The 24,950-nt window shown below is 56.3% G+C and overlaps 1 protein-coding gene across 11 annotated transcripts in view; it reads right to left on the bottom strand.

The window, feature by feature from the left end:
• Positions 1-24,950, bottom strand: part of TNXB (tenascin XB) — a 66,257-nt gene that overhangs the window by 4,377 nt on the left and 36,930 nt on the right. For 3 of the 11 annotated variants that reach the window (XM_059702297.1, XM_059702296.1, XM_059702303.1), the window contains 14 exons: positions 23,746-24,051; positions 21,560-21,859; positions 20,245-20,550; positions 19,661-19,969; positions 18,902-19,234; positions 18,248-18,571; positions 16,417-16,749; positions 15,763-16,086; positions 5,757-6,064; positions 5,117-5,429; positions 3,294-3,626; positions 2,639-2,962; positions 1,858-2,145; positions 742-1,017 (listed from right to left, as the gene is read on the bottom strand). In XM_059702297.1, the coding sequence (XP_059558280.1) occupies positions 742-1,017; positions 1,858-2,145; positions 2,639-2,962; positions 3,294-3,626; positions 5,117-5,429; positions 5,757-6,064; positions 15,763-16,086; positions 16,417-16,749; positions 18,248-18,571; positions 18,902-19,234; positions 19,661-19,969; positions 20,245-20,550; positions 21,560-21,859; positions 23,746-24,051 (4,377 nt within the window). Of the gene's footprint in view, positions 1-741; positions 1,018-1,857; positions 2,146-2,638; positions 2,963-3,293; positions 3,627-5,116; positions 5,438-5,756; positions 6,065-15,762; positions 16,087-16,416; positions 16,750-18,247; positions 18,572-18,901; positions 19,235-19,660; positions 19,970-20,244; positions 20,551-21,559; positions 21,860-23,745; positions 24,052-24,950 lie in introns of all 11 variants that reach the window. The other 8 variants (XM_059702298.1, XM_059702305.1, XM_059702306.1 and 5 more) reach the window with 6 other exon arrangements.

Genomic DNA, 24,950 nt, shown 5'->3' with positions numbered 1-24,950 from the left:
GTGCATAAAAGAGCACCTTGTGAGAGAGCGGTGGTGGGGCTGCTGAGGAGGGCCTTGCTTTCCCCTGACCCCCAGGCCCCGGGCAGAGAGGTGGCCAGAGCTGAGACGAGTTCCAAGCTCACGGCTGCCACCGCCCGGCCTGACCACTGCCTTGCTCTCTATCGGCCTGGCCTCCTCCCACCCACTTCCCCATCCCTGCGAGAAGCCCTGGCCTCACAGCGGGTGGGGGGGTGGGGGGGAGCCGGGGCAGAGCCGGGAGACCTGCTGCAGTGGGTTCGGATGGGCTCGCGGAGAAGTCTGTCTCCAGTCCCCTCGTGAGAATCCAGCGAAGAGAATTATGGAGCCCGAGGGCCCCTGGCCATGTGCCCCACCCTTGTCTGTGGCTCGTGGTCCTGGGAGTGGGGGAGGGTCCGAGACCCCCTCCGCCCTCCCTGTGCCACCAGACGCTCCCATGTGGATGTTTACTGAGCTCCAGGAGCGTATTCGTAACCACTATGCAGGTGTGGGGGCAGGGTCGGGGGGAATGGCTTGCCATGGCCACACAGCTGGCCGCTGGGATCTGAACGCAGGTCGGCTGCGCCCTGCAGGCTGGGCCCTTACGGCATCGCCAGCAGGGACCGGCGCGACGTGTGAAGTGCTCAGAGCAGGCCGGGCAGGGCAGGGGCGGAGGGTTTGCTTTGGGTGCTGGGACTGCCGCGCCTGGGCCAGCTCTGGGGCAGGTGGGAGCAGGGCTGGGCTCACCTGTGGTGCCCTCAGCGGCGACGGGGCCCAGCTGCTTCCCGCCTGCCAGCCCGTAGAGCAGGAACCTGTACTTCCGGTGGGGCTCCAGGCCGCCGATGGTGGCCTCGCGCCGGTCTGCGGCCACGGGCACCACCCGGGGCTGCCCGTGTCTGTCCTTGTACTGGACCTTGAAGGAGTCGAAGTTGCCCTGGGGGACCGTCCACGAGAGGCCCACGGAGTCCGGGGTCACGCCGGTCACTGTCAGCTCCCCCAGGCGCGGAGGTTTTGTGTCTGGGACTGGAAAGGAGAGAGAGGTGCATGGAGAATGACAGGAAAGGTGACAGAAGCAGAGCTTCCTCGGGGCCACGTGTCAGGAAGGGGAAGCAGAGGAGAGACAAGAGAGCAGCCGGGAAGCCCAGCCGCCATGCGCCCAAAGGTCACCGGTTCAATTCCATCAGGGCACACGCCCCGGGCTGCGGGCTCGATCCCCAGTGGGGGGTGTCCAGGAGGCAGCCCGTTGATGTTTCTCTCTCTCTCTCTCCCTCCCCTTCCTCTCTTTCTAAAATCAATAAAATCACTGGGGATGGAGCCTGCAACCCGGGCATGTGCCTGACCAGAATCAAACCTGGGACCATTCAGTCCTCAGACTGATGCTCTATCCACTGAGCCACACCGGCTGGGGCAATAAAAATATATTTTAAAAAAAGGAGCCTGGGAAGAAGCGGGTGTCCCTCGGGATAAGCGGTCGGGGAGAGGGACGGGGTGATGGCGGGGAGAGCGTGGACTGGATCTCACCGACCTGGTGAATACATGGGTCTGAGGCCCCAGGTCTGGAGCAGTGATGGCGAACCTATGCCTCTGACACACAAACTCATTTTTTTGGTTGATTTTTCTTTGTTAAATGGCATTTAAATATATAAAATAAATATCAAAAATGTAAGTCTTTGCTTTACTATGGTTGCAAAGATCAAAAAATTTCTATATGTGACACGGCCCCAGAGTTAAGTTAGGGTTTTTCAGAATGCTGGCACGCCGAGCTCAGAAGGTTCGCCATCGCTGGTCTGGAGTGGGGAGCACAGAACATGACCTTCCCACGGTTGCCACAAGGGGGCGAAGGTGGCCTTGGGCCGCACTCACGGGTCTTGGCGTCCGCAGAGAGTGGGCCGTGCCTTTTCGCACCCTGCACTCCAAAGAGGAGGAATTTGTACTTGCGGGCAGGGGCCAGGCCCGAGACGGTGACCTCCCGGAGGTCTCCGCCCACGGGCACTGCCTGCGGCTGCCCCTGCTCGTCCCTGTACTGGACCAGGAAGGAGTCGAAAGGGCCCTGGGCCACCGTCCAGGACAGGTGCACCGAGTCTGAGGTCACGGCGGACATAGCCAGCTCCTCCAGGCGGGGTGCCACGGGGGGCTCCGAGGGCAGGACGGCTGGAACAGAGCAGAAGAGGCTCAGGGTTCAATGGCCTGAGAGAGGGTCCTCTCTGCCTACGAAACAAACATTGGAGCAAACTGCTCTCAGGTGAGCACGGGGCCCAGGACAGGGGCAGGTGCTGCTACCCCCGCAGCCCCACTGTGGGGAGAGCGGCAGAGGGAGCAATCAGCGTGATAAAGGGCCCGTGCGAGCCTTCGGAGCAGGAGTAGGACCCAGGCGCAGATGCAGACGGCCTGACTCCACCCACCGGGAGCCACCCCACGGCCCAGGCAGGGGACTGGGGAGGCCGCACAGCAACACAGCAGCAGCCAGAGGCTCCCATCCAGGGGAAGGAACAAAGCTACTGGATGAGGACGGGGTCCAGGACACTGACCGACTGACCACAGCCTCCACCATCCTCACACATTGGAGGAAGGAGAGGGCCCGGCCCTGTGTGAGGAGTGTGGGCCACAGAGAGGAGCAGAGCGAACTGCGTCCCCCCCCACTCACCGGTCAGGCCCAGGGTGGACGCGGGGCCCACGCGCCGCCCCCCGTGCAGGCCGTACAGGTGCATCTTGTACTTGCGCCCCGGCTCCAGGCCCCACACGGTGACCTCGCTCTCCTCACCCCCGACACGCACCACCTGGGGCCGCCCGTCCCTGTCCTTGTACTGGACGGTGAAGGCGTCGAAGTGGCCCCGGGGGACGGTCCAGGACAGGCTCAGCGAGTCCGGGGAGGATCCCGTCACCGTCAGCTCCCCCAGCAGGGGCTCCTCGGGGGGCTCTGGGGCCTCCGTGCTGGGTTCTGCGGGGCTGGGGGTCTCCTCCTCTGCAGCTGAGAAGCACAGACACAGGGCGGTGAGGCAGGCTCCATGGAGACGTCCGGGTCTCCTCCCAAGCCCTGGTCATGCCGGGCCCTGGTCACCTCAGGGAGCCCCTCGGGGCAGCCTCGCTGACATGCCCGGAGCCTCGGGGTCGGCTGTGGCCGCAGCCCCCGCACAGCCCAGGGGCCCTTCTCTGTCCAGGGCCCCGCTGGTGCTCAGGGAGCCCAGGGGAGGCACCAGGGCACCACGGCTCAGCCTCGAGCAGAGGGGCCCCTGCGCCCCCTCAGCCATCACGAGTGTCCTCTCCCGCAGGTCCCCCCGGGGCTCCCACCACCCACTCACCTGTCACCCCGGTGGCAGAGGCGGGGCCCTGGCGCTGGCCGTCGTGGAAGCCATACAGGTGCATCTTGTACTTGTGGTCCGGCTCCAGGCCCGAGATGGTGACCCCGTTCTCATGTCCCGGCACCCGGACCGCCTTGGGCTGTCCGTCCCCGTTCTTGTACTGGACCAGGAAGTGGTCAAACTGGCCCTGGGGGACGGTCCAGGACAGGCTCAGCGAGTCCGGGGAGGATCCCGTCACCGTCAGCTCCCCCAGCAGGGGCTTCACGGGAGGCTCAGGGGTCGTGGTGGGTGGGACTTGGGTGGTCACAGCTTCGTAGTCGGGAGCTGGATGAGCTGGACAGAGACATGGGGGACAGGTGAGGTCTCCTCAGCCCTCAGTGCAGCACACACAGGGTCCATTGCAAACATAAGGCAATAAGGACCCGAATCTGCCGTCCACAGCGGCTCCAACTCCAATTCTTTCTGGTCCCTCCAATGTCTCCTTCAACCCCTCACAGTCAGCCTTCCTCCCCCATCTCCCCACCACCCACCAGCAAACCTTAGACCCCCTCCCCCAGCACCCACCTCCCCGACCCCACCAGCACCCCTGCGACTCCCCCTCAGCACAGGCTCTGCTCTCCTCTGAACACGGGGCCCGAGGTCCCTGTGCCCTGGGCTCCCTCCACTGGGCCTGAGTGACATCTCACTCGCTTTGGCTCAGGACTTTGCTCCCAAACAGCTCAGACCAGACCAGAAACCTGCAGTCTTCCTGGCCTGCTCCCTCATCCGTCCTCAGCTGCCCCGGGGCCTCACTCTCTCTGAACTTCTCTCCCATCTCCCCGCCCCACACACCTGCAGCCCAACCTCCTGGCCTGGGCCACCCCCACCTCTCACCTGTGCTCCCCCCTCCCTCCTGCTGTCCCTGCCTCCCTCCCATCCCTCTGCGCAGCGTCCAGACGGGACCAGAAACGCATGGTGATGGAGTCGGTCTTACTTAAAGCTGCACAACCCTGTGCGCCCGGAGGAGCCCTGCTGCCTGAGCTGCCCACTCTGCACCCCTTCTCGGGACTGTCCCCCACTCAGAGCACTTCATCCAAACCCTCTCGGGTGCCCCGTGCTCCCAGTTCCCAGGCCTTTGCACCAGCTGTGGCGTCGTGGGTGTGACACACTCTCCGTCCTATCGTGCTGTCACCATGCCCACACCTGCCTGAGCGCAGGCCTCAGCTGCCCTGGGGTGGCCGTGGACAGGCTCCTAGGCCTCGCAGCCCAGGCCTGGCCTGACCCAGGGCTTCCTGTCATATCCACCCCCCTTAGCCTGTTCTGTCGGTTCACAGCCTGTCTTCCCACGACCAGGAGCCCCATTAGGATAAGACCTTGTCTCTCTGCCAAGTTCAAGGTCGACCCGTGAACTCCCGCGCTGGCTCAGGGCGCCCCATCTGGCTGACCCACTGCAGTCCTAAGTCTGGTGATGTCTGAACCATGAGGTTGGGGCGCTGGCATGACGCTGCTCTCCGAGCACCTCCCAGCCTGTCAGGGCTCCAGTCCCCCCCTGAGGCCCAGCAGGTGGGGAAGACCAGGGATGCGGGTAGGACTCCCTCCCGCAAGTTCTAAGGAAGTGTCCGATCCCTTGGCTGTGAGGTGCGGCCAGAGGCCTCTGTTGGGGAAGCGACTCTCCAGCCCCAGCCCCCCTGCCCCAGCCTCACCCTCTACCAGACCCCAGGCCAGCGGTGGAGCCTGCGGGGGGTCGGGGGGGGGGGGATAACACCGGTATTTCCACGAAGATGGTAACAAAGGGAGAGTCTTCCAGGGCCCTCCTCACTGCCCTGCGTCCCCGCCCCACTCACCGGTCAGGCCCAGGGTGGACGCGGGGCCCACGCGCCGCCCCCCGTGCAGGCCGTACAGGTGCATCTTGTACTTGCGCCCCGGCTCCAGGCCCCGCACGGTGACCTCACTCTCCTCACCCCCGACACGCACCACCTGGGGCCGCCCGTCCCTGTCCTTGTACTGGACGGTGAAGGCGTCGAAGTGGCCCCGGGGGACGGTCCAGGACAGGCTCAGCGAGTCCGGGGAGGATCCCGTCACCGTCAGCTCCCCCAGCAGGGGCTCCTCGGGGGGCTCTGGGGCCTCCGTGCTGGGTTCTGCGGGGCTGGGGGTCTCCTCTGCAGCTGAGAAGCACAGACACAGGGCGGTGAGGCAGGCTCCATGGAGACGTCCGGGTCTCCTCCCAAGCCCTGGTCATGCCGGGCCCTGGTCACTTCAGGGAGCCCCTCGGGGCAGCCTCGCTGACATGCCCGGAGCCTCAGGGTCGGCTGTGGCCGCAGCCCCCGCACAGCCCAGGGGCCCTTCTCTGCCCAGGGCCCCGCTGGTGCTCAGGGAGCCCAGGGGAGGCACAAGGGCACCACGCTCAGCCTCGGGCAGAGGGGCCCCTGCGCCCCCTCAGCCATCACGAGTGTCCTCTCCCGCAGGTCCCCCCGGGGCTCCCACCACCCACTCACCTGTCACCCCGGTGGCAGAGGCGGGGCCCTGGCGCTGGCCGTCGTGGAAGCCATACAGGTGCATCTTGTACTTGTGGTCCGGCTCCAGGCCCGAGATGGTGACCCCGTCCTCGTGTCCCGGCACCCGGACCGCCTTGGGCTGTCCGTCCCCGTTCTTGTACTGGACCAGGAAGTGGTCAAACTGGCCCTGGGGGACGGTCCAGGACAGGCTCAGCGAGTCCGGGGAGGATCCGGTCACCGTCAGCTCCCCCAGCAGGGGCTTCACGGGCGGGCTGGCAGGGGGCTCTGCTTTGGGGCCTGGAAGAGAGGCAGACAAGCTCTCCTGTTGCTGGAAGAGCTCGGAGACCCCCACCCTCCTGGTTCAGGCCAGAAGGGGCCGGCTCTGGCCTGTCAAGACCCCTTTCTGGTTATGATCACCCAAGTCTTTCCTTTTGGTCCGTCCGACAGGCCAGCTTCCTGCCTCGGAGCCTTGCCTGTTCCGTCTGCCCACATGCTCCTTCCCCAGATGCCTTCATGGCTCATGTCGATGCTCCTTTAAGTCCTGTTCAAATGTCACTTTCTCTTCAGGTCCTTCCACTTATTTAAAGTTTCAATCTTCCCAATTGGAACCCACCTTCCTTTTTAAAAAATTATTATTTTTTAAAATAATTCCTTATTGCCGAAACCGGTTTGGCTCAGTGGATAGAGCGTCGGCCTGCAGACTGAAAGGTCCCAGGTTCGATTCCGGTCAAGGGCATGTACCTGGGTTGCGGCACATCCTCAGTGGGAGATGTGCAGGAGGCAGCTGATCGATGTTTCTCTCTCATCAATGTTTCTAACTCTCTATCTCTCTCCCTTCCTCTCTGTAAAAAATCAATAATATATATATATATATATATATATATATATATATATATATATATATATATATATAATTCCTTATTGTTGAAAGTATTAATAGGTCCCCGTTTCCCCTCATAGACCTCCTCCAGCCTGCCCCTGCTCCCCACCCAGGCCCTCACCACCCCACTGTCTGTGTCCACGGGCCATGCATATATGCATGAAGGTCTTGGTTGATTACCCTCACCCTCCTCTGCCTTCTCTCTGAGGTCCCCCACTCTGTTCCAAGCTTCCATGACTCTGGATCCACTCTGTTGATCAGTTTATTTTTGTTGATAAACATATGAGTGAGATCGTGTGATACTTGTCTTTCTCTGGCTTATGTCACTTAGCGTGATACCCTCCAGGTCCCTCCATGCTGTCTCAAAGGGTAAGAGATCCTTCTTTTTTACTGCTGCATAGTATTCCACAGTGTAAATGTACCACAGTTTTTTACCCATTCATCTACCGATGGGCACTTGGGCTGTTTCCAGATCTTAGTTACTGTAAATTGTGCTGCTATGAACATAGGGGTGCTTACATTCTTTCTGATTGGTGTTCCTGATTCCTTAGGCTATATTCCTAGAAGTGGGGTCACTAGGTCAGATGGCAGTTCCCCAATTTTTTGAGGAAACTCCATACTGTTTTCCACAGTGGCTGCACCAGTCTGCATTTCCACCAGCAGTGCACAGGGGTTCCCTTTCTCCACATCCTCTCCAGCACTTGTCATTTGTGGATTTGTTGATGGTAGCCAGTCTGACAGGTGTGAGGTGATAACTTATTGTTGTTTTAATTTGCATTTCTCTGATGATCAGTAACTTTGAGCATTTTTTTCATATGTCTCTTGGCCATCCATATGTCCACTTTGGAGAAGTGTCTATTTGGGTCCTTTGCCAATTACTTAATTGGATTGTTTGTCCTCCTTTTGTTAAGTTGTATGAGTTCCTTATATGTTTTGGAGATTAACCCTTTATTAGATGAATCATTGCCAAATATGTTCTCCCATGCAGTGGGCTTTCTTGTTGTTTTGTTGATGGTTTCTTTTGCTGTGCAGAAGCTTTTTATTTTGACGTAGTCCCATTTGTTTATTTTCTCTTTAGTTTCCTTTGCCTAGGAGATGTATCTGTAAACATGCTATGAGAGATGTCTGAGATTATGTTGCCTATGGTTTCTTCTAGGATTTCTATGGTTTCACGACTTACATTTAAGTCTTTTATCCATTTTGAGTTAATTCTTGTGTATGCTGTAAGTTGGTGGTCTAGTTTCATTTTTTTTTGGCATGTATCTGTCCAATTTTCCCAGCAGCATTTATTGAAGAGATTGTCTTGACTCCATTATATGCTCTTGCCTCCTTTGTCAAATATTAATTAAGCATAATGGCTTAGTTAGATTTCTGGGGTCGCTGTTCTGCTCCATTGATCTATATGCCTGTTCTTGTGCTAGTACCAGGCTGTTTTGATTATGGTGGCTTTGTAGTATAACTTGATATCTGGTATAGCGATTTCTCCAATTTTGTTCTTCTTTCTCAAGATTGCAGCAGCTATTCAGGGTCTTTTTTGGTTCCATATAAATTTTTGGAGTATTTTTTCTAGATCTGTGTAATATGCTGTTGGTATTTTAATAGGGATTGCATTGACTCTGTAGATTGCCTTTGGTAGCATGGACATTTTAATGAGGTTGATTCTACCAATCCATGAACACAGTATATTTTTCCACTTGTTTATATCTTCTATCTCTTTTTTCAAATTCCTATAGTTTTCTGAGTACAAGTCTTTTACCTCCTTGATTCAGTTTATTCTTAACTATCTTATTTTTTTGTTGTTGCAATGGTAAATGGGATAGTTTGTTTGATAGTTTCTCTTTCTGGGAATTCATTATTGGTGTATAAAACAGCCATTGATTTTGGGGTGTTGATTTTGTATCCTGCTACATTGCCAAATTCACTTATTAAATCTAGTAGTTTTTTTGTGGAGTTTTTAGAGTTTTCTATGTACAATATCATGCCATCTGCAAATGAGTTTTAGTTCCTCCTTTCCAATGTGGATGCCTTTTATTTCTTCTTGTCTGACTGCTGTGACTAGGACCGTGGTTGGCAAACTGCGGCTCGCGAGCCACATGCGGCTCTTTGGCCCCTCGAGTGTGGCTCTTCCTAAGCCTTAGGAGTACCCTAATTAAGTTAATAACAATGTACCTACCTATATAGTTTAAGTTTAAAAAATTTGGCTCTCAAAAGAAATTTCAATCATTGTACTGTTGATATTTGGCTCTGTTGACAAATGAGTTTGCAGACTACTGGACTAGGACTTCCAGTACTATGTTGAATAAGAGTGGTAAAATCAGACATCCCTGTTTTATTCCTGTTCTTAGGGGAAATGATTTTAGTTTTTGTCCATTGAGTATGATGTTCGCTGTAGGTTTGTCATGTATGGTCTTTATATACTCCCTCTATTCCCACTTTGTTGATAGTTTTTATCAAAAATGAGTGTTGGATTTTGTCAAATGCTTTTTCTGCGTCTATTGATATGATCATGTGATTTTTGCCTTTCAATTTTTTATGTAATATATCATTTTTATTGATTTGCAAATATTGTACCAGCTTTGCATCCCTGGAAGAATTCCCACTTAGTCATGGTGTATGATCTTGTTAATATATTGCTGGACCCAATTTGCTAATATTTTGTTGAGGATTTTAGCATCTACTAGTATGTTCATCAGGGATATTGGCCTGTAATTCTCTGTCTTTATCTGGTTTTGGAATTAGGATAAAGATGGCCTCATAAAAAGAGTTTGGAAGTGTTCCTTCCTCTTGTATTTTTGGGAATAGTTTGAGGAGGATAGGTGTTAGTTGTTCTTTGAAGGTTTGGTAAAACTTCCCTGTAAAGCTGTCCAGACCTGAGCTTTTGTTTGCTGGGAGTTTTTTTTTTTTTTTTTTTTTTTTTTTACTGCTTCTATTTCCTTAGTTGTTATTGGCCTATTCAAGTTTTCTGATTCTTTCTTTTTTTTTTTAATTAAATCTTTATTGTTCAGATTATTACATTTGTTCCTCTTTTTTTTCCCCCCCCATATCTCCCCTCCTCCCAGTTCCCGCCCCACCCTCCGCCCTCACTCCCCACCCACTGTCCTCATCCATAGGTGCACGATTTTTGTCCAGTCTCTTCCCACATCTCCCACACCCCTTTCCCCCCCAAGAATAGTCAGTCCATTCCCTTTCTATGTCCCTGATTCTATTATAATCAACAGTTCATTCTGTTCATCAGATTATTTATTCACTTGATTCTTAGATTCACTTGTTGATAGATGCATATTTGTTGTTCATAATGTGTGTCTTTACCTTTTTCTTCCTCTTCCTCTTCTTAAAGGATACCTTTCAGCATTTCATATAATCCTGGTTTGGTGGTGATGAACTCCTTTAGCTTTTCCTTATCTGTGAAGCTCTTTATCTGACCTTCAATTCTGAATGATAGCTTTGCTGGATAAAGTAATCTTGGTTGTAGGTTCTTGGTATTCATCACTTTGAATATTTCTTGCCACTCCCTTCTGGCCTGCAAAGTTTCTGTTGAGAAATCAGCTGGCAGTCGTATGGGTATTCCCTTGTAGGTAACTGAGTTTCTTTCTCTTGCTGTTTTTAAGATTCTCTCTTTATCTTTTGCTCTTGGCATTTTAATTATGATGTGTCTTGGTGTGGTCCTCTTTGGATTCCTTTTGTTTGGGGTTCTCCGCGCTTCTTGGACCTGTAAGTCCATTTCTTTCACCAGGTGGGGGAAGTTTTCTGTCATTATTTCTTCAAATAGGTTTTCAATATCTTGCTCTCTCTCATCTTCTGGCACCCCTATAATTCTGATGTTGGTACGCTTGAAGCTGTCCCAGAGGCTCCTTACACTATCCTCGCATTTTTGGATTCTTTTTTCATTTTGCTTTTCCGGTTGGATGTTTTTTGCTTCCTCGCATTTCAAATCATTGACTTGATTCTTGCGCTCCTCTGGTCTGCTGTCGGGCGTCTGTATAATATTCATTATTTCAGTCCGTGTATGCTTAATTCCTCGTTGGTTCCCCAATATAAGATCGAGGGTCTTATTAGTTTTCGTGTAGATCTCATTAAGTTTATCGACAGCTTCTAAACAGTTCTTGAGAGACCTTAAAAGTGTGGTTCTGAACTCTATATCGTCCATTGACAATTTTGTCCTGTTTCTTTGTCTCCGCATTTTGTTATGCTTCCTTGGTGCACCCCCTAGTGGTCTTTGTTCAAAGTCTTATAGTTAAATCTTGATTGTTGTAGCTAATTCCAGGGAGGGTTTGACCTCCAGGCCAAGTGGCTATGAGAATCAGCTGTGTCAGCAGTGAGAGAACTTCTGTCCTCTAGGGAGGTGCTAATCTAGCCTTTGCCTGAGGCTATCCGGCAAATGCCTCTGTGCAGGGCTTGGGCGGGGCGGGTCGCACAGGATCAACAGGGTGGGCCGGAGAGAGCAGTTATGGCGGCTCTCAGTCCTGTCCCCAGGGGCTCTGCCTCTCTGAGTCCCAGCACCCGCTGCAAAGCTCGGAGAGAAAGCTGTACTCGCTCTGACCGAAGCCAGACAGTCCCGCTTCTCCCGTTTGAGTCTGGGTCCCTAAAGACTCGCCCGGATCTGGTGCTCAGAGTCTGCGACTCCCTCCCGATTGAAAACAACAACCGCGCCCTCTGCCGCCAGCCCGCTCCGCGCACTCCGCACCTCAGAATTTGACTTCACCACTGCGCCTCCTCTGAGTGTCCGTGTGCGTTTCTCTTTCCTCCTAGTTGTAGGACTTCCACTCAGCCAGCGTTCCTGTGGTTCTGGGTGATGTCCGTTCCGTGTTTTAGTTTCACTTTTGAAGTAGTTGTTCAAAGCAGCAAACTCCGGCGTTAACCTATGCCGCCATCTTGCTTTCTGATTCTTTCTGATTCAAATTTGGAAGATTGTATTTTTCTAGGAATCTGTCCATTTCATCCACATTGTCCAGCTTGTTGGGCATATAGTTGTTCATAGTATTTTCTTACAATCCTTTGTATTTCTGTGGTGTCAGTGGTTAATTCACCACTTTCATTTCTGATTTTGAGTCCTCTCTCTTTGTTTCTTGATGAGTTTGGCTAATGATTCATCAATGTTGTTTATCCTTTCAAAAAACCAGCTCTTGGTGTCATTGATTTCTTTGTATTGTTTTTTTTAGTCTTGATGTCATTTATTTCTGCTCTAATCTTTATTATTTCCTCCCTTCTACTTACTCTGGGCTTTTCTTGTTCTCTTTCTAGTTCTTTAAGTTGTAGGGTTAAATAGTTAATTGTTAAAATTTTTTTGAGGTAATCCTGTAGAGCTATGAATTTTCCTCTCAGGACTGCTTTTGCTGTGTCCCATGTCCCAGAGATTTCAAGTTGTTGTGTGTTCATTTTCATTTACTTCCAGGAATTTTTTTTATTTCTTTCTTGAACTTGTTGGTAGCCCATTCATTGTTTAATAACATGCTATTGCCGAAACCGGTTTGGCTCAGTGGACAGAGTGTCAGCCTGCGGACTGAAAGGTCCCAGGTTTGATTCCGGTCAAGGGCATGTACCTGGGTTGCTGGCACATCCCCAGTGGGAGATGTGCAGGAGGTGGCTGATCGATGTCTCTCTCATCGATGTTTCTAACTCTCTATCTCTCTCCCTTCCTCTCTGTAAAAAATCAATAAAATATATTAAAAAAAAATAACATGCTATTTAGCCTCCATGTGTTTGACTGTTTTTCATTGTTTTTACTGTAGTTGATTTCTAATTTCATTCCACTGTGATCTGAGAAGATGCTTGATATGATTTCAGTCTTCTTGAACTTGTAGAGACTTACTTTGTATCATAATACGTGGTCTATCTTTGTGAATGTTCCATGTGCACTTGAGAAGATTGTATGTTCTGCAGCTTTGGGGTGAATTGTTCTATAAATTTCAATTAAATCCATCTGACCCAGTGTGTCCTTTAGAGTCACTGTTTCCTTGTTGATTTTTTGTCTGGAAGATCTGTCCAGTGAAGTCAGTGGGGGTGTTAAAGTCCCCTACTATTATTGTATTGTTGTTGATCTCTCCCTTAAAGTCCCCTAGAAGTTCTTTTTGGTATATTTCGGTGCTCTTATATTTGGTGCATATATGTTTACCAGGGTTATATCCTTTTGTAGTATCAGTCCCTTTAGTATTATGTAGTGACCTTTGTTGTCTCTTGTGATGGCCTTCATTTTGAAGTCTATTTTGTCAGATATGAGTATTGCTACACCAGCTTTTTTTCACTTCCATTTGCATGGAAAAAAATTTCCATCCCTTCACTCTCATCCTGTGTGTGTCTTTTGTTCTGAAGTGGGTCTCTTGTAGACAGCATATAGTTGGGTCGTGTTTTGATGGGCACATTTAATACATTTTCATTTAAGATTATTATCGATAGGTGCTTATTAATGCCATTCTACTTCTGTATGCTTAGCGTTCTCCACTTCTTCTCATTACAGTAGTCCTTTTAGCATTTCTTCTTTCTTTTTTTTTTTTTTTTTTTTACAGAGAGGAAGGGAGAGGGATAGAGAGTTAGAAACATCGATGAAAGAGAAACACCGATCAGCTGCCTCCTGCACACCCCCTACTGGGGATGTGCCCGCAAACAAGGTACATGCCCTTGATCGGAATCAAACCTGGGACCCTTGAGTCCACAGGCCGATGCTCTATCCACTGAGCCAAACCGGTTAGGGCTTAGCATTTCTTTTAATGCTGGCTTGGTGGTGATGAACTCCTTTAGCCTTTTTTTTTTTTTTTGTCTGGGAAGCTTTTTTTTTTTTTTTTTACTATTTTGAATGATAGCTTTGCTGGATAGAGTAATCTTGGTCTCAGATCCTTGCTTTCTGTTGCTTTGAATACTTCATGCCATTCCCTTCTAGCTTATAGAGTTTCTGATGAGTAATTGGGTGTCAGCCTTATGGGAACTCCTTTGTAGGTAACAGTTTGCTTTTCTCTTGCTGCCTTTAAGATTCTCTCTTTATCTTTAATTTTTGGCATTTTAATTATGATGTAACTTTTTGAGTTATTCTTATTTGGGACTCTCTGTGCCTCCTGAACTTGTGTGACTTTTTCCTTTACCAGGTTAGAAAAGTTTTCTGACATTATTTCTTCAAACACCTTCTCTATGCCTTTCTCCCTTTCTGCCTCTTCTGGCACACCTGCTATTCTAATATTGTTATGTTTCATGTTGTCCCACAGCTTCCTTAAGCTGTCCTCCTGTTTTTTGATTGTTTCTTCTTTTTGGTTCTCTGAGTGATTTTTTTCAACCCTGTCTTCTAATTCTCTGATTCAATCCTCAGCTTCCCCTCATCTGCTGTGTATTCCTTCCGATGTGTTCTTTATTTGTGCTTTGTCATTCTTTGTGTTTTCATAGTTACTATATCTTTTCTCATGCTTTTGAGCATCTTTACCATCATTATCCTGAACTTTATATCAGGTAAATTTCTTATCTCCATTTCATTTCTCTCTTCTTTTGGAGACTTCTCTTGTTCTTTCATTTGGGGGTTGTTTCTTTGTCTCTTCATTTTGGCTACCTGTTTGGGTTTATGACTCTGTATTAGGTAGATCTGCTACGCCTCTCAATCTCTAGTGCAGGATGGTGCCAAGCTGTTTCTGACTAATTATCTTAGGCAAAGACTCGAAGTCTCCAGAGACCACCTCTGTCTACAGACTGATAGGATTCAGTCTTGAGTTGCCCTCAGGCAATTGTCCACAGGTGTGGCAAGAGGTTTTTTCTATAGGATGGTGCAATGGCTTCTGCTTGGAGGCTAATGGTTATTCTCAGTCTCTTAATGGGTTTTCCAATATGGTGGGTCAACTGTCTTCCCCCAGTCAAGGCCACCCGTATAGCAAATGTCTGCATGAGAAAGATCACCTCCACACAGTGAGGGAGGACTCAGCATGGTTATCTGGGGTGTCTGCCTTCTGAGCTCTAACCCCAGAGCCCCAAAGCTGGCTTCTGCTCACACAGCTGCAGTCCACTCTGCCAGAGCACAAGGAGTGGCTCCACAGGGAATTTTGTGCGTTGGCCCTTTAAGAGCGTGCCTGCATTTCCAGCTGTTTCTCCCTGGCAGACAGCAACCCTGCTGCTTCTCCCAGCCAGATGTTATGTGGGTACCCTTCTCAGTTCTGGTGCTTTCTGCGGGGGGCCCAGCTTGGGGATTTGACCCCAGAGTTCTCAGTGGCAACCCCCCACAGCTGAGATCTGCCCTACAAGGAACACTGCCTGGCTGTACAAAGGAATGAAGTACTGCTTGATGCCACCACACGGGTGGACCTCAAACATGTGCTCAGTGAAGAAGCCAGTGTAGAACACGGACTGCATGCTGCCCTTGGTGTGGTGCTCAGAAACGCCAGTTCAGATACAGAACACAGACGGGGCGGCCTGGGCCTGGCATGGAAGTGGTGGCGAGGAGGCTTCTTCTTGGAGTGGTGGAAAGTTCTCAAACAAGACAGTGGTGAAGCACGCACATAGGAAACACACCACAGACCCACAAGTTGTATACGGAAACCGGTGACTTTTCTGGCACATAAATGATGTCAGTGAAGTGGGTAATAAAGAGGCATTCTATGACGAGCCGTCTGGCAGGAGTTGATATAAGGTGGAAGCAGGTGATGACCCTGGGCCTTCAGTATCCAACGCTTCCTGCTTGTTTGAAATTGTATGTATGAATACTTGTTGACTGCATTCATAGGTCAAGGCCTATATCCCAACCGCCCCCAAAGAGCTCTTTCCCGAGCTCCGGGCCCAGCGGAGAGCCACACGGCCAGGGCGTTCTTCACTTGAAGCCTCAGCACCCAAGGGCCTCTCAGACGGCGGGCCCTGCCCTGACACCTGCTTCCTGCCCCATGACCACACGTCTCCTGAGCTGCTCAGTGGATAGGGTATGGGTCAGAGGGCAAGAGGTTATGGTCTGAACTGGAAGAGAATCTGAGACCGCAGTACAGTGGGGCCTTTAATTTGTTCCGAGACCGAGCTCGTTAACTCAAATTACTCTGTCAACTCAATGCAAAAAATCGGCAGAGAGACAGCTGGTATCTCAAAAAACTCCTTAGTAAAGACCCCACTGTATTGAGACCTTGCCAGAGCCCAACCCTGGGACCCTTCAGCTGCCACTCACCGGTCAGGCCCAGGGTGGACGCGGGGCCCACGCGCCGCCCCCCGTGCAGGCCGTACAGGTGCATCTTGTACTTGCGCCCCGGCTCCAGGCCCCGCACGGTGACCTCGCTCTCCTCACCCCCGACACGCACCACCTGGGGCCGCCCGTCCCTGTCCTTGTACTGGACGGTGAAGGCGTCGAAGTGGCCCCGGGGGACGGTCCAGGACAGGCTCAGCGAGTCCGGGGAGGATCCCGTCACCGTCAGCTCCCCCAGCAGGGGCTCCTCGGGGGGCTCTGGGGCCTCCGTGCTGGGTTCTGCGGGGCTGGGGGTCTCCTCCTCTGCAGCTGAGAAGCACAGACACAGGGCGGTGAGGCAGGCTCCACGGAGACGTCCGGGTCTCCTCCCAAGCCCTGGTCATGCCGGGCCCTGGTCACTTCAGGGAGCCCCTCGGGGCAGCCTCGCTGACATGCCCGGAGCCTCGGGGTCGGCTGTGGCCGCAGCCCCTGCACAGCCCAGGGGCCCTTCTCTGCCCAGGGCCCCGCTGGTGCTCAGGGAGCCCAGGGGAGGCACCAGGGCACCACGCTCAGCCTCAAGCAGAGGGGCCCCTGCGCCCCGTCAGCCATCACGAGGGTCCTCTCCCGCAGGTCCCCCCGGGGCTCCCACCACCCACTCACCTGTCACCCCGGTGGCAGAGGCAGGGCCCTGGCGCTGGCCGTCGTGGAAGCCATACAGGTGCATCTTGTACTTGTGGTCCGGCTCCAGGCCCGAGATGGTGACCCTGTCCTCGTGTCCCGGCACCCGGACCGCCTTGGGCTGCCCGTCCCCGTTCTTGTACTGGACCAGGAAGTGGTCAAACTGGCCCTGGGGGACGGTCCAGGACAGGCTCAGCGAGTCCGGGGAGGATCCAGTCACCGTCAGCTCCCCCAGCAGGGGCTTCACGGGAGGCTCAGGGGTCGTGGTGGGTGGGACTTGGGTGGTCACAGCTTCGTAGTCGGGAGCTGGATGAGCTGGACAGAGACATGGGGGACAGGTGAGGTCTCCTCAGCCCTCAGTGCAGCACACACAGGGTCCATTGCAAACATAAGGCAATAAGGACCCGAATCTGCCGTCCACAGCGGCTCCAACTCCAATTCTTTCTGGTCCCTCCAATGTCTCCTTCAACCCCTCACAGTCAGCCTTCCTCCCCCATCTCCCCACCACCCACCAGCAAACCTTAGACCCCCTCCCCCAGCACCCGCCTCCCCGACCCCACCAGCACCCCTGTGACTCCCCCTCAGCACAGGCTCTGCTCTCCTCTGAACACGGGCCCCGAGGTCCCTGTGCCCTGGGCTCCCTCCACTGGGCCTGGGTGGCATCTCACTCGCTTTGGCTCAGGACTTTGCTCCCAAACAGCTCAGACCAGACCAGAAACCTGCAGTCTTCCTGGCCTGCTCCCTCATCCGTCCTCAGCTGCCCGGGGCCTCACTCTCTCTGAACTTCTCTCCCATCTCCCCTCCCCACACACCTGCAGCCCAACCTCCTGGCCTGGGCCACCCCCACCTCTCACCTGTGCTCCCCCCTCCCTCCTGCTGTCCCTGCCTCCCTCCCATCCCTCTGCGCAGCGTCCAGACGGGACCAGAAACGCTTGGTGATGGAGTCGGTCTTACTTAAAGCTGCACAACCCTGTGCGCCCGGAGGAGCCCTGCTGCCTGAGCTGCCCACTCTGCACCCCTTCTCGGGACTGTCCCCCACTCAGAGCACTTCATCCAAACCCTCTCGGGTGCCCCGTGCTCCCAGTTCCCAGGCCTTTGCACCAGCTGTGGCGTCGTGGATGTGACACACTCTCTGTCCTATCGTGCTGTCACCATGCCCACACCTGCCTGAGCGCAGGCCTCAGCTGCCCTGGGGGCACCGTGGACAGGCTCCTAGGCCTCGCAGCCCAGGCCTGGCCTGACCCAGGGCTTCCTGTCATATCCACCCCCCTTAGCCTGTTCTGTCGGTTCACAGCCTGTCTTCCCACGACCAGGAGCCCCATTAGGATAAGACCTTGTCTCTCTGCCAAGTTCAAGGTCGACCCGTGAACTCCCGCGGCTGGCTCAGGGCGCCCCATCTGGCTGACCCACTGCAGTCCTAAGTCTGGTGATGTCTGAACCATGAGGTTGGGGCGCTGGCACGACGCTGCTCTCTGAGCACCTCCCAGCCTGTCAGGGCTCCAGTCCCCCCCCCCCCCCGAGGCCCAGCAGGTGGGAAGACCAGGGATGCGGGTAGGACTCCCTCCCGCAAGTTCTAAGGAAGTGTCCGATCCCTTGGCTGTGAGGTGCGGCCAGAGGCCCCTGTGGGGGAAGCGACTCTCCAGCCCCAGTCCCCCTGCCCCATCCTCACCCTCTACCAGACCCCAGGCCAGCGGTGGAGCCTGCGGGCAGTTTGGGGGGGGGGGTGGATAACACCGGTATTTCCACGAAGATGGTAACAAAGGGAGAGTCTTCCAGGGCCCTCCTCCCTGCCCTGCGTCCCCGCCCCACTCACCGGTCAGGCCCAGGGTGGACGCGGGGCCCACGCGCCGCCCCCCGTGCAGGCCGTACAGGTGCATCTTGTACTTGCGCCCCGGCTCCAGGCCCCGCACGGTGACCTCGCTCTCCTCACCCCCGACACGCACCACCTGGGGCCGCCCGTCCCTGTCCTTGTACTGGACGGTGAAGGCGTCGAAGTGGCCCCGGGGGACGGTCCAGGACAGGCTCAGCGAGTCCGGGGAGGATCCCGTCACCGTCAGCTCCCCCAGCAGGGGCTCCTCGGGGGGCTCTGGGGCCTCCGTGCTGGGTTCTGCGGGGCTGGGGGTCTCCTCCTCTGCAGCTGAGAAGCACAGACACAGGGCGGTGAGGCAGGCTCCACGGAGACGTCCGGGTCTCCTCCCAAGCCCTGGTCATGCCGGGCCCTGGTCACCTCAGGGAGCCCCTCGGGGCAGCCTCACTGACATGCCCGGAGCCTCAGGGTCGGCTGTGGCCGCAGCCCCCGCACAGCCCAGGGGCCCTTCTCTGCCCAGGGCCCCGCTGGTGCTCAGGGAGCCCAGGGGAGGCACCAGGGCACCACGCTCAGCCTCGGGCAGAGGGGCCCCTGCGCCCCCTCAGCCATCACGAGTGTCCTCTCTCGCAGGTCCCCCCGGGGCTCCCACCACCCACTCACCTGTCACCCCGGTGGCAGAGGCGGGGCCCTGGCGCTGGCCGTCGTGGAAGCCATACAGGTGCATCGTGTACTTGTGGTCCGGCTCCAGGCCCGAGATGGTGACCCCGTTCTCGTGTCCCGGCACCCGGACCGCCTTGGGCTGCCCGTCCCCGTTCTTGTACTGGACCAGGAAGTGGTCAAACTGGCCCTGGGGGACGGTCCAGGACAGGCTCAGCGAGTCCGGGGAGGATCCCGTCACCGTCAGCTCCCCCAGCAGGGGATCCTGGGGACGCTGTGGGGCCTCGGTGCTGGGTTCTGTGGAGCTCGGGGTCTCCTCCTCTACCTCCTGGGCGGCTGAGAAAACAGATGGGGGACAGGCTGTAAGGGCGACGTGCTTTGCTGGTGACGTGAAACATGGTGATCGGGCCCATCCGGCAAACACTCTCGAGCTGTAGGCCAGTGGTTTGTGTGGCCTTGTGAGCCACCCAGTGGCTGGGCCCTGAGCCCCGCTGAGGTCCCCCGGCTCCCACCCCGCAGTGCGGGCAACTCGCTGGTGGGGCAGTGGGCTGGGTCCCTCGTGTCTGAGAAAGGAGCTGGTGGGGAAGACACCCCCGGTCTGTCCCCAAGGTCACCGCCAGTGTTGACATCCTGTACTAAGGGGCAGTGAGCCTCTCCCACCTGCCATCTCCCTTTCCGCTCCTGCGGCCCCAGTGCTGCCGGAGACTGAGAGGGGGAGAGCCTGGAGGGAGTCAGGACGGTCTGTTGGGCAGCCACACTCACCTGTCATAGCGAAGGTCGAGAGGGGCCCCACGCGCCTGCCCTGGTGCAGCCCGTAGAGCAGCAGCTTGTACCTGCGGGCGGCGTCCAGGCCCCAGACCCTGGCCTCCCTGAGGCCGCCCTCCACAGGCAGCACCTGTGGCCGCCCCTCCCTGTCCTTGTACTGGACCACGAAGGAGTCAAACTGGCCCTCGGGGACGGTCCATGCGAGGCCCACGGAGTCCGGTGTCACGCTGGTCACCTGCAGCTCCGCCCCCAGACGGGGCTTTGGGGGGCCCTTTGTTCCAGCGACACTCGCAGCGCCCTGCGCCTCTGAGAGGGAGACATGGAGGAGCCGGCTGAGGCATCGGGAAGGCTGGATGACCTCGAAGGGCAGGAGCAAGAGGCCCGGAGACTGGCTCTGCCAGGGCTGAGTCGCCAAGGGCTGGTGCCATGGGCTTAGGCCGGGAGAAGGCGGGACTGATCCCAGCCCCAGCGGCTGGGACCAGGTCACAACGGGGAAGGCAGCGGCAGGACGAGCAGCGGCAGCCCGGCCTGCGGGGAGCCAGGCACCTTCCCGGCAGCCAGGGCAGCGGCAGCGGCCTCACCTGTGGTGCCGTCGGCGCTGAGGGGGCCGTGGCGTCTCTTGCCCAGGAGGCCGTAGAGGAGAAATCTGTACGTGCGGCCGCTGTCCAGGGGGGTGATGGTGACCGAGCGCTCGTGGCCACCCACAGGCACCATCCGGGGCCCGTCCCTGTCCTTGAACTGGACCACGAAGGAGTCGAAGTGGCCCTCGGGGACCGTCCAGGAGAGGCGCAGGGAGTCCGGGGTGGGATCTGTCACCCACAGCTCCCCGAGGCGGGGTGGGGCCTGCGGGCTGGCGTCACCGTGGGCCGCTGGCAGAGAGGACGGTTCTGCGTTTATGTTCCAGAGTGACTCCTTCAGGCCTCTCGTGGAGTGCAAACCCAGAACTGCCCAGATGAGCAGTGCGTCCCTCACCTCCCCCCTCCCCCCACACCATCCCGCTGCCTGCGCCTCCGCCCACTTGCGCCAGGAGGGGCTCTGTCCCCAGGCAGCTCTGGGCAAGGGCCCCTGATGCTGCCCATCTGACTCCCCGTGCTGCCCGGTTCTTCCCACTGATCAGACTGGCAGGCATGGCGTTTCTCTCCTCTTACCAAGGAGCCGCTCTCGCTGATTGCCTGGCCTCTGGGGACATCAAAGGGCCCAGGACCCCTGACGGGGGGCGGGGGGTGCACAATGTGAGGATGAAGGTGACCCTCACAGGCCCTGGTGGAGGGGCTGCCCCGAGTGAGGGTCGGGGAGAAGACGGGGAGCTCAGACAGGGGACCGATCTGGTGTGGGAGCAGGAAGCCACCCTGAGGCCTGGGAGGAGCTGGCGTGCTGCCTCCCAGATGGCAAGGACGCTGACCACGTTGTTGCTACTGGAGTTTTCTGGCAACAGAGAGCCCCTGGGGCAAGGGGGGCCCAGACCAAACCCAGGAAAGGGGCAGCTAGGCCGCCAGCCCTGGGCTCCTGGGTCCCATCTCCAGGCTCCGAGAGGAGGCCAGAGGTGCTGGGGGCAGATATGGGACCCATGGGCCTGAGCCAACAGGGTGAGAACTCGGGTGAGAGTCGGAGGGGAGATGGCCAGACCCCCGGGCTGAGGCCCCCGGGCAGGGAGGGGGCCTCTGCTCCTTTCTCCCCGCCCAGCACCTGTCCCAGGCCCCACGTCCTGGAGGGGGTTAGGGCCTCCCCTTCACAGGCGTAGGGTTGTGAGACGGGGAAGCCCGGCCTGGCTGTCTGGGGCCTGGGCGGGCGGGGGGCTTGTCCAGTGAAACAGGAGCACAAAGGGGGCCTGGTGGCAGGACAGGAGGCCAGGCGGGTGAAGAGGGGCCTCGGCTAGTTTCAGGGGGTCCCTCTCACCTGTCTTTGCCTCCACAGAAACGGGGCTGCGTCGCTTCCCTTCCTGGATCCCAAAGAGCAGGAACCTGTACTTCCTGTCGGGCTCCAGGCCGGGAACAGTGACTGCGCGCTGGTCTGCGGCCACAGGCACCACCCGGAGCTGCCCGTCCCTGTCCTTGTACTGGACCACGAAGGCGTCGAATTCACCCGCAGGAACCGTCCACGAGAGGCCCACGGAGCTCGGGGTCACATCTGTCACCGTCAGCTCCCCCAGGCGCGGCTCTTGGGGGGACTCTGTGGCTGGAGCTGGCGGGAGGGGAGCTGGGTGGGGAGGACAGAGAACAGGGCTGAGCGCTCTGAGGGACAACTGCCCCCCAGGGCTCCGGGCTCCCAGGGCCAGGGAGGGGCCTGAGGCGGGACTCAGCCATGGCCGCACTGTGACTGCCTCTATCTGAGCGGTGCATTTCCTTCCAGCGGACACAGGAAGCAGCCACGGTGGCGACAAAACAGGCCGCGTGCTGACCTGAGGAGCTCATGGTGGGTGGTCATATCCTAGGTCAGTCTCTCCCCTGACACAAGTCCATCTGCACCTTAACTGAGCCGTCTATTGTCCTTTTGCATCTAGGATAACACAGCTGATAAACGTGCCTTCACAGGCACAAAGCAATTTCCCTGCTTCCTTTGGACCCCTCAAAGCACAGCCACCGCACCAGCGCGGGCGCCGCACTAACTGTCTGCACCACCTGTGTGGAAGCAGCATGTGTCTATCATTTCACTCCCTATCCAACCCCAGAGGTGTCCCCATTCGCTTTCCCCGCCCCGCTCACCGGCACCAGTGGATTTCATGTCGCACACTCTTTTGATCGTAATGTATAAAGCAGGGTGCAGAAGTGCCATTTTCCGGGGCATTTTCTCAATTCGTTGAGATTCTGCTTCCCAGCAATTGTCATCTGTTTGGTTCAGATAAACTCACAAAACTCTCAACAGGTCTGAACATTCCTTACGTGGACAATGGTGGTCCAGCAGCACCTGTGACTGTCCTCACATCACCTTAGAGCCACTGCCCAACCAGGGGTCACGCGCCAGCACGTCTGCAGGAGCCTGCGCCTCCTTATTTAACGGGCGGGTAAGGAAGGCCCTGCACTCCTAAGCCTTACATTTGAATTTAAAAACATTTTGATAACTGTATACTGACATCACTGTTTTCCTCTGCAATTCCATGCATCTTATTTTACAGTTTTTACTTTTATTTATTTCTTAATCCTCACCTGAGGATATGTTTTCCGTTTGAGAGAGAGAGAGAGAGAGAGAGAGAGAGAGAGAGAGAGAGGGAGGAAGGGAGAGGGAGAGAGAAACATTGATGTGAGAGAGAAACATCGATTGGCTGCCTCCTGCTTGCACCCAACGAGGGATCGAACTCACAGCCTGGGCATGTGCCCTGACTAGGAATCAAATCCACAGCCCTGTGGTGCACAAGATGCGTCAACCAGCAGAGCCACACCGGCCAGGGCTTATTTTACGGTGTTTTAAAATATATATTCTTATTGCTTTCAGAGAGGAAGGGAGAAGGAGAGAGAGTTAGAAACATCAATGATGAGAGAGAATCATTGATCAGCTGCCTCCTGCACGCCCCACACTGGGGATTGAGCCTGCAACCTGGGCATGTGCCCTTGACCTGAATCGAACCCAGGACCCTTCAGTCCGCAGGCCGACGCTCTATCCACTGAGCAACATTGGCTGGGGCTATTTTACGGTTTTTAAAACAGTGCACACACATTGCAGACACCCTGGCACACACATGGTGGAAACTAGTCCAGGAAGTCATGAGGGCAGGAAGGCCTGGGCGCCAAGCACGGGGGCCACTTCTAGAGGGGCTGCGGGGGGAGGTGTCCACTTGAATCCTGTCCACTTCCTGTGACAGGATTCAGGGGTGACTGCCACTTAATGCCAACAAAGTGGGCGGCAGGGGAGGCGGCAGCCATGTCCAAATCACAAAGGGCGTGCGAAGAGAGTGGAGGACACAGCTAGACACTGAGAGAGGGAGAGGGGCATCTGCCCTGGAAGTGGGGCAGATGAGAGGGAGACAGGCCATGGGGCTGGGGGGGAGGGCAAGGACCAGCCTGCAGAGGGAGGCAGGGGCAGGACCTGAGAGAGATGGTGTGGGGGCTCTGGAAAGCCATGGCTGGGACCTGCCTGGCCTCACTCACCCGTCACAGCTCCCACAGAGAGCGGGCCCAGGCGCTGCCCGCCGTGGAGCCCATAGACGAGCATCCTGTATCCGCGAGCGGGCTCCAGGCCGGGGACGGTGGCCTCACGCTGGTCTGCGGCCACAGGCACCACCTGGAGCTGCCCATCGCTGTCCTCGTACTGGACCACGAAGGAGTCAAACTGGCCCTCGGGGACGGTCCACGCGAGGCCCACGGAGCGGGGGGTCACGCCGGTCACAGTCAGCTCCCCCAGGCGCGGCCCCAGGGGCGGCTCGGTGGCTGCAGGAGCGGCTCCCGGTGCTGGAGCTGAGAGAGTGGAGGCAGCTGTTAGGAAAGCCCTCCTCCCCTGGGTGGTGCTCACGTCCACTGCCCTCATGGTGCCCGCGAGGTGGTCGGAATCAAACTCTGATGGGCCCGTTCTTCCAGGCCCTGGGGCTCTGGGGGCTGCCCGCCGTCACTGAGGCCTGGGAGAGGCCTTAGCGGCCCTGCCGCCTGGACTGTGTGCTCAGCACCCTGCGCCGTCCGCACCGAGCCCAGCCCCTCAGCTGCTGGCCCTCGGCCTGCCCACCGCACCCCCAACCCCGCCAGGCCCGGGAGCTAGTCCTGTGGGCACTGCCTGGGGAGGCGGCCGCTGCTCGCCCACTCTGCCGCCTTCGCCAGGCAGCGCCCACTCTCACGGACCACCCCACTGGACCGCCCCGAGGTCGCCTGCCTCGCCCTCACCCTCCGCCGCTCCCAGTGTTAGCAGGCGGTCAGAGGCGCCCATCGCCTTGAGAGCAAAGCCACGCCCTGACGGCGGCCTCCAGGCTGCACGTCCACTTCGCACCCCCCCCTGGGTGGCATGTGCTGGTCCTCCTTCCTCAGCTGGGCCCTCCCACCACCTTCCCATCACTCGCCTCCCGGGCGCGGCTGGCTCCCCGCGTTTGTCATGTGGCACCGCGGGCGGACGGGGCTGTGCCCGGTGCGGTCTCCCCCGCTGGCACGGGGCTCAGCAGCAGGAGCCCTGGCCGTGCCCCCGCACCAGGGGTCACCACACGCTGGCTAAGTTAACGCGTGGTTGAGTGTCAACTGATGAACCAGGAGGTCGGGGTTCGATCCCCGTAGAGACGAGTAGGGGGCAGCCAATCCATGATTCTCTCTCATCACTGATGTTTCTTGCCGGGAGCCGGTCCATCCTTGCTGTTTCAAGGGACCTGGCATATATG

Source organism: Myotis daubentonii, chromosome 6 (genome assembly GCF_963259705.1).
Source record: "Myotis daubentonii chromosome 6, mMyoDau2.1, whole genome shotgun sequence".
Classification (NCBI taxonomy): Eukaryota; Metazoa; Chordata; class Mammalia; order Chiroptera; family Vespertilionidae; genus Myotis; species Myotis daubentonii.
Note: the sequence above shows the minus strand (reverse complement) of the source record. Positions and strands in the feature narration are given on the sequence as shown.